The sequence below is a fragment of the Brienomyrus brachyistius genome, unplaced genomic scaffold (genome assembly GCF_023856365.1).
Source record: "Brienomyrus brachyistius isolate T26 unplaced genomic scaffold, BBRACH_0.4 scaffold56, whole genome shotgun sequence".
In the NCBI taxonomy this organism is placed as follows: Eukaryota; Metazoa; Chordata; class Actinopteri; order Osteoglossiformes; family Mormyridae; genus Brienomyrus; species Brienomyrus brachyistius.
Window position 1 is genome coordinate 643802 of NW_026042331.1, and position 13125 is coordinate 656926.

Here is a 13125-nt window from a genome sequence, read left to right on the forward strand (position 1 = left end):
CTGCTTTCTTAAATTCAAGGTCACTGCAACAGTCTACCAGAATGTTTTAGAGGACTTCATGAATTCTTCTGCTGAGGATCTGTATGGAGATGCAGATTTCATCTTCCAGCAGGACCTGGCCCCTGCCCATACCTCCAGAAGCACCGAAACCTGGTTTGATGGCCATGCCATCACAGTGCTTGACTGGCCAGCCAACTCGCTGGACCTAAACCCCACTGAAAATCTATGGGGTATTTATCAAGAGGAAAATGAGGTCCAACAGACCCAAAGACAAAGAGCTGACAGCAAGTATCGAGGAATTCTGGGCTTCCATATCTTCCAAGGCAATGCCACAGCATGATTGCCTGAATGCCACGATGCATGGAGGCAGTGATTAAGGCAAAGGGATTCCCAACCAAGTATTGAAGATTGACATATCGTTTTGAAAGTACCATATTTTGATTGATTTGATGTGATCCTAATTTCTTTCTTTTTTTTTCTGCAAAAACTGAAGTAAATGGTGATGTCTTCACAGTATTCAAATTTTTTGAATTCCTGTTTTGGTGGGTTTTATGAGCTGGAAGACCAAATTATGTACAAATAAATGATTTCAAGTACTTAGCTGTTTAAGTTGTGGGTCCTGGATCTATAATCTATGAAAGTTTAACTTTTTGAATGGAATTATTGAAATAAATCAACTTTTCCATAATAATCTAATTTTTTGGAAAGGGTCTGTACATGGACCTCCTTTTCTTTTCTAATTTCTGCATCTCACAGCCATCTACACCTATTCATGAGGGCTCTGGTCATGTGATCATTTCTTTACTACTGCTGATTTTAACTGGTTATTGTTTATGGAGTCTGTGTGCAGTGAAAGTACCTTAGTGAAGCCCTAGCCAATTTGCTTTGTCCCTGCACCCTCTAGCATGGACACAAACAGTAAGCTGGGGCCCATGTTTAAGGGCATGCAGGAGTAGACCAAGGGAGAGAATAACAGAGGGGGAGGCTGGGTGGAGAAAATGGGCAGTACTTTGAGATGGTAACTCTTCTTGAAACTTCTTCAAGATGAGAACAAGGTAAGAAAGCATGGCTTATTTTGATGAGCAGTGGTGAAGGCATGGTCTTCTGCACTTTAACAGATAAATAATAAATGCTGTTTTGAAGCATCTGACGAATAGCAACACTGGCAGTGGAATGTAGACTGTGACGTCAGTAGTGTATATACTCAGGGTGTCTGCTGCTCCGGAGTAAGGATGAGCTGAGAAGGCACTTGTTTAGCCTTAGATATTGGCTGGTTTAATTTTCAATTTCCCTATCCATATTAGGTTTTAAAACTATTATCTGATGATTGAGAGCACAACCCAGGATCGTGATATCCCTCATAGAAGCCTCACAGATATGGTAGATGGTGTAGTGCAGTAGAAACCACAGACAAGATAGAACATATTTTCAAGGGTTTGTGCCAGATAAAGTACTGAAATTATTTCTACATTCTCCAAAGAACTATTTGGTTTCATTAACTGAACTCTGCAGAGACAACTCTCCAGAAAATATTGTAAGGCAATAAAAAAAATGTAAAACGTTAATTATGAAGACGACTAGTTTTGCATTTGGCTATGGTCAGTGTCACTACTGGTAGCATGATACCTGGACCCTACAATGGTGGCACTCCTCTAGGATGGCGTATCAATACCTGCCATTGCCAGAAGGTTTGCTGTGTCTTCAAGCACAGTCTCAAGGGCATGGAGGAGATTCCAGGAGACAGGCAGATACTCTAGGAGAGCTGGACAGGGTCGTAGAAGGTCCTTTACCCATCAGCAGGACTGGTATCTGTTCCTTAGTGCAAGGAGGAACAGGATGAGCACTGCCAGAGTCCTACAAAATGACCCCCAGCAGGAAACTGGTGTCAATGTCTCTAACCAAACAATCAGAAACAGACTTCATGAGGGTGGTCTGAGGACCCGTCATCCTCTAGTGGGCCCTGTGCTCACTGCCTGGCATCACGGAGCTCGGTTGTCATTTTCCATAGAATACCAGAATTGGCAGGTCTGCCACTGGCACCCTGTGCTTTTCACAGATGAGAGCAGGTTCACCCTAGCACATGTGACAGATGTGAAAAGGTTAGTAGAAGCTGTGGAGAATGCTATGCTGCCTATAACATTGTTCAGCATGACCAGTTTGGTGGTGAGTCAGTGATGGTCTGAGAGGGCATTTCCATGGAGGGACACACAAACCACTACAGGCTAGACAATGTCACCTCGACTGCCTTTAGGTATCGGAATGAAATCCTTGGACCCATTGTCAGACCCTATGCTGGTGCAGTGGGTCCTGGATTCCTCCTGGTGTATGACAATGCCTGGCCTCATGTTGCGTGAGTATGCAGGCAGTTCATGGAGGATGAAGGAATTGATACCGTTGACTGGCCCCCACACTCGCTTGAACTAAGTCCAATAGAACACCTCTGGGACATTGTTTTCGTCCATCCGAAGCGGCCAGATTGTACCTCAGACTGTCCAAGAGCTCAGTGATGCCCTGGTTCAGATCTGGCAGGAGATCCCCCCCCCCCCCGGACATCCATTGTCTCATTATGAGCATGCCCCGATGACAGGCATGTGTACAATCCCATGGGGGCCATACAAACTAAGCACAGTTTTGAGTCGCCTCAATGAAATTGCAGCAAGAAGGACTAGACTGCCCCATCCTTTTTCCACTTTGATTTTCACGGTGTCTTTATCAGACAATGTGGCGTCCTTTCATTCCTAACACCTTACCCAGTCCGTATCAGTATAGATATCAGCATGATCCCCCCCCCCTTCTTTAAATTTTAAAGAATTTATTTGCAATGTGATAATCTGGATTTCTTTTTCTCATTTTGTCTCTCATAGTTCAGGTATACCTATGGTGAAAATTACAGGCCTCTCTCATCTTTTTAAGTGGGAGAACTTGCACAATTGGTGGCTGACTACTTTTTTGCCCCACTGTGTGTGTGTGTGTGTGTGTATATATATATGTGTGTATATATGTATATATGTATTTATGTATATAATCAAAAGAAATTCATATGTACTACATTTGTGTCTGAATTTACAACTATTGTAGTATTTCCGAGCTGATACCGAGCCGACTCTACACCATGTGAACCCGCACCTGGACTCCTGGAGATAACATGAAACCAACTGGGACTTCATAACTATATGAACTCTAATGAATCTCAGTATAAATGCAGTTTCATGCTCCCCGGTCACCCAGAGGAGGATGGGGTCCCCTTCCGAGTCTAGGTTCCTCTCAAGGTTTCTTCCTGCTTGAGGGAGTTTTTCCTTGCCACAGTCACCTCAGGCTTGCTTGGTGGGTTTCTAGCCTGTTAAATGTAAAGTGCTTTGTGACAATGACTGTTGTTAAAAGCGCTATATAAATAAAATTGAATTGAATATTGTCTTTCTTCACCTCGGCTAGCAGAGTGTGTGTGTGTGCATGCCCTTCATTTGCACGAGCTGTGTTTAGCAGATGTTCAGCAGCCCACCCCCTCCTGCTCCTCCTCACTCCCTGTCAGCCAGTTCCTGTGATGGGTGGTGTGGTTGCATCAGCAGAACTTGCCCCACCCCCACTCCAAGACAGAGCTGTGAGGGCTGGATCGGGAGTGGGGCCTGTATGGCTGTCCCTTTCGAAGAGCCACATTTAAGCTGCCTCCACATCATCGTCTCTCTCCCTGTATCATGTCTTTATGACATGCGTATCTACTTTTCTTGTTACTCTTTCCTGCTGCTACCCACCTTTGTCTCCTTTTATTATTTTTTATTTAATAAACTTGCTTCTATTTTAGTAAGTCATTTCAAGAATACCATGAATTCCACTCTCTCATTGTGAGGAGTAACATGAAGCTACAGGGAGGGTCAAGAGCTACAGAAGAGGGGGGGATTGATTAGGAACATTATATGTATAGAAGTAAATGGAAGAATGAAAAGGATTTTTTTAATTGATTGTCTTTGTCTCGCAATACTGCTTCCCTTTTGCTAAACCACAGTTAATGAGATTTTGAATCTAAATTTGTCATATTTAAATGGAGTGGTTGAGATGAGATTTAGGAGACACAGTGATATGACCTGAGTTTGTAATGCAGAGGTGAGCAGAAACTAGACTGATGCCACTGGAAGAAAGCAAAAGGAGGTCAGCAGATAAAGGCTGAGCAAGCGAGAACTGCCGCACATGCTGAGATTGACGCCACAGGAAGCGCAGCATCAATACTCTCCCAGCAACAATGGTAGAATACAGACTAGACACCAGAGGGATTACGTGGTATAGACAAAGACTGCATGTTTTTCTAAGGCAGACAAAAGGTATGTTTTACAGTAGAAGTGGATGTTGAACAGGAGGAAGTCTTGAGAGGCTGCTCAGTAGCAGACCAGCAGAGTGTGCGAGAGGGGAAGGACTGGGATAGGCTGCCCCCATTTCCCTGGGTGACCCGCGCTTTCCTGTCACATGTAGGAAACTCATCTCAGCGTGAGCCTCCATTCTTTGTGTATTCTGAGATTTCACCATTCAAAGAATCCACTTTTTCAATGAGGATTAAGACTCTTTGTGTAAGCAAAGATTAAGCCAGTTTAAGATATTTAACATGAATTATCTATTTGTATATTTATCCAACCCTGTTCAGACATTTGAAGAAGTGCCTTGATTAAATTAAGGGACGACAGGTATATATTTAATTTATATTATACTGGGCATGTTTTAGCATTTCAGATTCACTACCATTGAAACAAAGGTGTTAAAACATAACAAAAGCCGGAAGTACCTGCTGCTAACTTTGCAGAGTGGACAAGAATCGGCTCCTGATGAAGACGGTTTTTAGTGTTTGATGAAAGACCTTTGCTATGAGCCAGGAATCTCTCCTGGATCGCGTTGTCTTGCTGCCGGCTGACATCACGTAATGTTTAGCCGTCAGAAATGTGAAAGGGCTGGTGCATGAGCTGCGCGTCCACGCCCAGTGGGCGCGGTCAGGGCTCGTCTGGGCTGCGTGAGGACAGCTGTAACAGTCTTCGACCTCAAGTTTACTGTACGAAGAAAACGGTGCTCCCGCACATCCGAGCCGGAGATCTGGATGCGTGAAAAGATTAATGAATTGTGGATTAATTCGATTTTACCTTGGCCACTGGAGACAAAGGAAAAATATACTCCACCTCTGAAAAAGACAGCAGTGTTAAAAAAAGATTTTAATCTGTATGAACATAGGCTGTTGTTGGCGATGTCGCGGGTAACGGATTCTTTACCGAAAAATCGCCAAGAACGAGTTAAAGACATTAATATGCGGGTGAGTAGGTTAATAGTACACGTCGTAACCCCAACAATACAGCAAGGTTGTATATCAATAGCCGCATTTACCGAGCATGTATACAGTATAGCTGCATAATAATCGATTCATTTAAATTGTTTTAAACGTGCTTTTATTGTTTCAAATGTTTCCCCAGCTAGTGTTTTAAAAGTAATTGCTACAAACCCTCGTGTATGCTCGTTAATATATATATGCAAATATGTTAATTACCGACTATTTACTTGGTTAGATATAAATTAATTTTTTTTAGCTGTCCGTCCATTTTCGGTTTGTGTCCCCGCCTCACAGCATGTGCCGCCTCCAATTCTTTTGTGGCCGAAACGGCAGAAAGCGCCCTGGGGTTGATCCTCCCCTTCCTTTCCCTTTTCTGTTAGGTTTTAATGTGCTGATACTTGAAAGATGGCCCGCTTATTCGGGAATAAAAATGTCATAAATGGTTTCTCATTCTGTTTTCGGCATGGTGCTTATATGAACATTTTCCGCGATCTCTGGCGAATCACAAGAGCAGGTGTTTAAACGGAAATCGTTTGATAGCCACGATTAACTACATAATGGCTGCAACGAGACTACCTAAATGTTCTTTGGATGATCGTGATTTGTAGGTTTCGCTGTTTTACAAGTTGCGTGCAAAAATGTTATTTGCTGTATTTTCGTAAATGACATCGGAATCAAATTTATTTGCAAATCACGACTATGGAAACCGCGTAGCGTTGTACAGCTCAGCGGAACTACCTGACTATGACGCTCGCCCACTCGGTGAATCATACTTGCACTGCTTAATTAATTGGGTAGATGTGTGTGTGTGTGTGTGTGTGTTTTTAGTGGCAGTTACTAGAAATTGTTTTGGATTAATACACCGAAGACTACGCGGTAGTGCATACGCTTGTTTGGACTATGCAGTTGATTGCATAATTATTTTATTATCATTGCATTCTAAACAGTTCCATGCTACTACAATTATACTAACATTTATACCATATCTATTGGGTAGGCTTATTTGTTTGTTTACAGACTTGTTCAGAATGAAGAGAGGAAAACAGCCCTGGTATATGTATTTGTACTTAAAACACAATATGGGTCATTATCAGGAACTCTTTCCCAGGACACATAATTTTTTTCTAATTTAAAATTAGTTTGACGACAGGCTCGCATTATTTTCTAAAATGTTGATTTTGCATCTGTTGTAGTCTGTTATAGTTGTGGCGTGCGGAGTAAAACGATCGACAATACAAAACAATTGAAGAAATGAAAGTACATCTTATTATGGGTTACTATCCCATAATTGCTATCTATTGGGCGTTAATCGCAGTAAAGTTGAAAATTTTAAAAGCATTTTATCTTGTTTTCTGTTATTCGGTCTTAAAACTGCAATAGTAGTGCCTATTCGTTGAGACATCGTTAAATCCATACGTCCTGTTTTTCCTGGAGTTATCCTCTATTTTGGGATCTAGAAATGCAAGAATTATTTGGCGGGATTTCGCATTGTTTCATGTTCACATTTGCTGTCTACTGTTAGAATAATTTCTTTGTGCATATTTGTGTTTTGAGTTAGCGCCTCTCTTTGCGGCTTGCCCCCAATATTCTCTTCTGCAAAGCAAGATAATTAAGGTCATAGTAATGTAATCAGTGCTACAAGTGACATAATTTAAAAATGCCTAATAAGGTAATATCAATTGCTGTACACTAAATCCAATCACTGTAACATTTAATTTTTGACGAAGGATTGTCGTTCATAACAATGATATTCATATTCAGAATAAAGGGGTTTCAATGGATTTCACTTACATTAGGTTCACAATGTAAATTAAAAACTAATGTTCCACGTTTAGCTTGTTGCCAATGTCATTGACCGGGTAACTGCTTTTCGTGCTAAATTGGGAGTTTTTGCACGGCGGTGGCTTCTTTTTTTGTTTTAGCCGCGGTGGGCGTGACCGCGCTGACGAGGGGGGATATGCATAACTCATAAGTTTTTTAAATTGTGCATCTGTTGGAAGAATAGAGCCCCGTGTTTTCAAAACCGACAAAACGTTCCATGTTTTTTTAATGGTCATCTGAAGTAAATACACGGGATTGCATATTCTTGGATGATCTCCATCAAGGAGGAAAAATGAACAACTCATTAAGCTGAACGGTAACAAAAGGCATTTGACATTTGTTTTATTTAAGTTAATTTAGAAGAAATATTTATAGTTGTAGTTTTTAATTTTATTTTTGTGTCTTAATTCCGTTAACCCAAATACTATAAGAACAAATTTCAGTTATCGTTAAATGAAAACTGATCTATAGGGCATAATACAAGAAAATGCTGACATTGTGGTCTGCTGCTGGGTTTAATCTCTGACCACCTCCCATATTTTTTCAGATTGTAAGTGGAAACCTTAATTGTTTGTGTTGCATATGGTAAATATTGCATACCACTGCTATTCTACATGTGTGCCTTGAAGTGGATTTTCCCTGCTTGGCAGTAGGCCCAACAATCAACAGATCAATACTATTGGTTGGGGAACAACTGAGAATGAGGTTAAATTTCATATTGAGAATGGGATTTGTTGTAACAGAGAGCTGGTTTAATAATGTTACACAGTAGCAGCCTTAAGTCAAATTGTTTTTTAATTCAAAAAATGTAGTGCAGCAAATATCCTACATGCTGCTAGCACTGCCTGTTAAGAGACTTGAAACAGGAAGTGTGCTTAGTCTACATCCTGTGCAGGACTACCAAAGAGTATACCCCCCCCCCCCCACAAAAAAAATGTTAAGAACAAACTCCCACCTAAGGAAACGTAGAAGGGCAAAAAGTAACGGGCTTATCCCCTTATTTACTGTTTTCTGTGTAGGTAGCATAAACCTACTATACCCTTATGTTTACTTGAAATAAGCAGAACTTTTTAGTGGAACAGTATAATGTGATTTTTCTAAAAAAATCTTCATAATATACTACATGGACACCTGGCCATTACACCTACAGAAACTTTTAAGACATCCCATTCTAAATCCACAGGCATTAATATGGAGTCGGTCCCCCCCTTTGCAGCTATAACAAGTGCCACTCTTCTGGGAAGGTTTTCCACAAGATTTTGCAGTATGTCTGTGGGAATTTTTGCCCATTCATCCACAGCCTCTGCTCAGCCATCAAAGCCCATTCCATGAAATGTCTGTGTTGGGGTTAATGCCAGAGGGAGTTTGGAACAGTTATTGAGTCAACAGAGTATTAATGTTTACATACTATGCGCCTCAGTACTCGGTAACCTCGCTCTGTTACTTTACGTGGGGGTATTCTGTGAAAGTAGCTAAAGAAACAAACAAACAAACAAATTTATTTTTGTATAGTGCATTATCACAACATTACATGGTCTCAAAGCGCTTTACAGCACGCTCGATGCAGGGACGTCATTAGTAGTGGTGACGTCACATGTAGCAGGGTGTGCTGGACATCTTGATAGATTGAGGTCTACAGGCAGCACCGCCCAGGAGGAGTAAGGGAAATAAAATGTGCAATTAGTCAAAGTAGGAGAGACTATAGGCAGTGCTAACAGTTAGGTTAGTGCAATATGAAGTGCATAGTGCAAGCTCCGGCAGATATGGCTATGGCAGCATAAGTAGGAGGGAGAGGCAAGTGGGAATGTAGGCATGGGGAGTCCCTGAAATGTCAGCACTCCAATCCCACAAGCGATTATGAAGCTAGAGTGACAGCACTGACAGTCCAGTTTATCCAAAACCAATGGCACCGATCCCCACCCAGCTCTACACCTCACACAATAGGTCTGACTGGGAGTAAGGAGTTGGCTAGAGCTAGAACTAATGTCCCTATAAGCTAAACTAAACAGGTGTGTTTTTAGTCTAGACTTGAATGGGCCTGAAACCCGCACATCCGGTGGAAGACTATTCCACAGCTGAGGAGCTCTATAGGAGAAAGCTCTGCAGCCTACCGTAGCTCTTTCTACCCTAGGTATTAACAGATATCCTGCGCCAGACTTTCCTGAAAAAGTCAGACTCAAACTAGCGTCATCTCTAAACTTAGCCTCATATTGTTCCCCTAGCATGGTTCAGCTTTAAATAATGAAGGCTCATTCAAGACAGACTTGCATAGTCTCACTTAGTGCACACACCCGAGATATTAAGAAGCCCAAATGAATGGATGAACAATAGATCTTTCAAATGAGTCAGAAAGCGTGTAAAACGAGAGCGGTGTTTTTTTTCTGCCATATAACAAACGCTGCTGATGGTGCTGTATGAAAAATACAAATGGTGGTACAGTGGTTTATGCTGTCACCTTACACTGTGAAAATTTCTGATTCGATTCCTATAGCCAACCGGTAACCTTCTGGGCTAAGATGATGTGTCATTCTTACTGTATAATAATGCTATTCTGTATTATTTGATCTCTGTAAAATACTTTCAATCGCATCCGTGTGAAATGTTCTGCACAAATAACCATATCTTGTCTTTGTTTTTACTACAGTAAAATCCACTTATAACGGACTTCAAGGGACCTGGCAAAACAGTCCGATATATCCGAAGTCTGTTATATCCAGAGTTGCTGTATGCCCAGGGCACAACTACAGAACACCATTTCACACCCCAGCAGGCACATTTGTGGTATAGATTATTATATTGTGCATGTAATAATCCAACTTTACCTGACCAGATGTGTGACTATTAATAATCCTGACTACGTATCTGCGGTGGATATCACTGGCATCTGCATGTCCATTATAGCTGAACAAAACTACAAAAAAAGCAGCCCTGGGGACCAAATTGTTTGTCCGTTATAAGTGAAATTCCATTGTATGCGAGTCCGCTATATCCGATGCTTTTTCTGCATGTTCTTAAAGGTCCAGAGGACCTCGTCCATCATAGACGATATTCCGTTATAAGCGAGTCCATTATAATGGGATTGTACTGTGATAAACTTTCAAAGTAGACTGTGACTAAAATTCCATTGCATTTCATGTTTGACCTTTGTAATATGGGTACGCTTTTATTTTAATTATTTTGGAATGAATTGGAATGTCGATGTGATTTTTATAGACTTTTTTATATTTTATGATTACATGACATGAGTAGTAAGATCACGGAATTTCGTCCGACGAAACTATCTTTTGGGAATCTGTTCCCACACATCGGGCATTCTCTGAGACAACACTTAACTAACGAGACAGTTAACCTGGTCGGGAGCAGACTTGTTCACTCACCTAAGTTACCAATATACTTCAGCGGGGATTCATTTAAGACGTGTTGATGGAATGAAACTCCCACTTAAATGAGCTAGACTTGTTGAAATATGTCAGAATTTCCCTTAATCCTGCTTCATGGAATACCCTCGTGGTCTGCCACTTAACGGCTGTGTTTCTGTTGCTCCTGAAAGCTTCCACTTTGCAATAATTCCACTTATGGTTAACCGTGGAATGTCTAGCAGGGAAGAAATTTCATGAACAGAGGCATCATTGAATTGAATTCACTGAGGTCTTCAAAACGAGTCATTCTTTCATGTTTGTAAACCTGACTGTATGGCATCTATATTACATATATATATTATGGTTTAAATAAATTGTGTAGGTGCACTGTTTGATTAAAGGTAATAGAGCTGGGCGGTATGACCAAAAATTTATATCACAGTATTTTTCAAAGTTATAGCAGTTTCATGGTATATGACGGTATTTTTTTTTTTTAAGTATGACTAGGCATTTACCACATTTTACAGGATATTACAGGACACATTTTTATTTTACGTTTTTGCATTGTTAAAACATTAACTATTATTTTATTAGCCGTTGCGTCTATCCGCTACCTTAATGATAACATAGAGCTAACGTGTTTGTTGGCCAACTGCTTATAGATAAACAGCTAATGTTAAGGTGTGCGCCAGCCAAGTTATCAAAAATGTTTTGAAGTGTTTAATAGTTCAGTGTTGCTGGAAGGCGAGCTTTACTGATCGTGCGAAATTTCTCAAAAACCAGGATGTTGGTCTTTAAGATGCTTCGCGAAATTTGACATGCTACTTGACTTCGTCACCACAACTTTATAGCACTGTTTGCTTATCAACATCCTTAGCCTTTCCATGCTCGTCTGCAAAATACTTCCAAACGGCACTTTTGCATTTTTTTTTTTACTAAAACAGCTTGCAAAGTGCCTTCAACTGCAGCATGCGCCATGTTCGGCCAACTCAGTATGTGTGTGTTAACCAGCCCGAATGTGTTCGGCAGCTATTGAGATGGAGGGAGGGGCTGCGCGAGTGTGTGTGTGTGTGCGTACACGTGCCTGTACTGTAGCACTGTACAAATGTCATGCGTGTGACTAATCTTCAGCCAATAAGGGCAAAATTCTGTCATCACGGAGGTAGTTCCAGTTTATGTAGCTGGCTGAAAGAGAAGGGTCCAGCTGCAGACACCTGTAGAGTGGAGCTCCACTGGAAAAATGTCACCTCCACAGGAAACATGTGACCTCAACTCTGTGTTACAGCGAATAAACCCTAACCTTAATGAGAAGGGTCTAGCTGCAGACGCCTGTAGAGTGGAGCTCCACCGGAAATATGTCACCTCTATAGGAAACATGTGATCTTTAAGGACGTAAAGTGGAGCTCCGGTTAGGGTTAAGTTTATTCGCTGTAACACAGAGTTGCGATTACGTGTTTCCTGTGGAGTTGACGTATTTCCGGTGGAGCTCCACTCTACAGGTGTCTGTACCTGGACCCTTCTCCTAACCGGAGCTCTACTTCACGTCCTTAAAGATCGCTTGTTTCCTGTGGAGGTAATATATATCGGATGGAGCTCAACTCTACAGTCATCCTAGCTTAATATGAGGCGGTGGGAGAATGATTTTGTTCTTGTCCACCAGTGGTTTGTTGATGATATTTGCAGCGCCAACAATCATTTCTTCCCTTGTAGGCCATGACACTTTTGTCCAATGATCTTGCTTTGCCCTGCTATCCCAGAGGCACATGAAGCATGGGTATTTTGTGTATCCAGATTGCTGTCCAAGCAAGGAGTTCACCATCTTCTGATCAACAGAAATCTACCACTGATGTTCCTGATTTTCATATTCTTCTTTAAGTTTTGTTGAGTGAGCAATGGGAAGAGACGCATAACGGTTACCATTGTGCAAGAGAACACATTTAAGGCTTCTGATGGAGCTGTCTATAAAAAGTGCCAATCTTCTGGTCGATATTCTGTTAGTCCCATTTGATGTACAATTCCTGGGATATCATTGCAGTATACAAGTTCTTCCTCTTGGTTGAAATATGGGAGAAGACTCTCTTCTCTTGTCCAATAGGCTGTAATTTTAACTTTTTAAATTTTAACTAACTGCCTTTATAAGATTTTATTCATTAAGTCTGGACGCTAAAAGTTCAGATGTTTGCTTGGTCAGATTTAAGTCTCGAATCAGGTCATTGAGTACTTTTTGGCTTAATGGTTGAGGCGTTGAAGCTTCCTTCAAATTCACTTCCACTACTACTACCTGCCATACACTCCAATCCCTGCCTCTCTTCAGAGTCTGACAGTAGCATTTTTCATAGTCTGGTAAACACTGTTATGGGAACGTCATTGCCATGTGGAATAAGTCGTCTTACTGATTCCAAATCAGGATAATCCCACCGAGCTTTCTTGTAATGATTAAAGCCTTTAACCTTTACGGTACAACACAAAAATAACAATCATCATGGTGGTTTTTCGGTTCTCTCTATACCCTTGGCACACCAACTTTTTCTTTAACCATTTGTCCACTATCATAGGTGCTCCACACATGTTTTGCAAATCAAGACTTATCCTGGTCTCCAAGCTGTACTCCAAAATAAGACGGGTATACTTGATGCACAGTCTGTG

General features: G+C 41.2%; 1 protein-coding gene across 2 annotated transcripts in view; it reads left to right on the forward strand.

Annotated features, from left to right (window-relative positions):
• Window positions 1-4977: 4977 nt before the first annotated feature.
• LOC125724453 (rho guanine nucleotide exchange factor 2-like) overlaps window positions 4978-13125 on the forward strand; it is a 68934-nt gene continuing 60786 nt past the window's right edge. For both annotated transcript variants that reach the window (XM_049001145.1, XM_049001146.1), the window contains exon 1: window positions 4978-5284. In XM_049001145.1, the coding sequence (XP_048857102.1) occupies window positions 5075-5284 (210 nt within the window). In that variant the 5' untranslated portion in view covers window positions 4978-5074. The remainder of the gene's footprint in view (window positions 5285-13125) is intronic.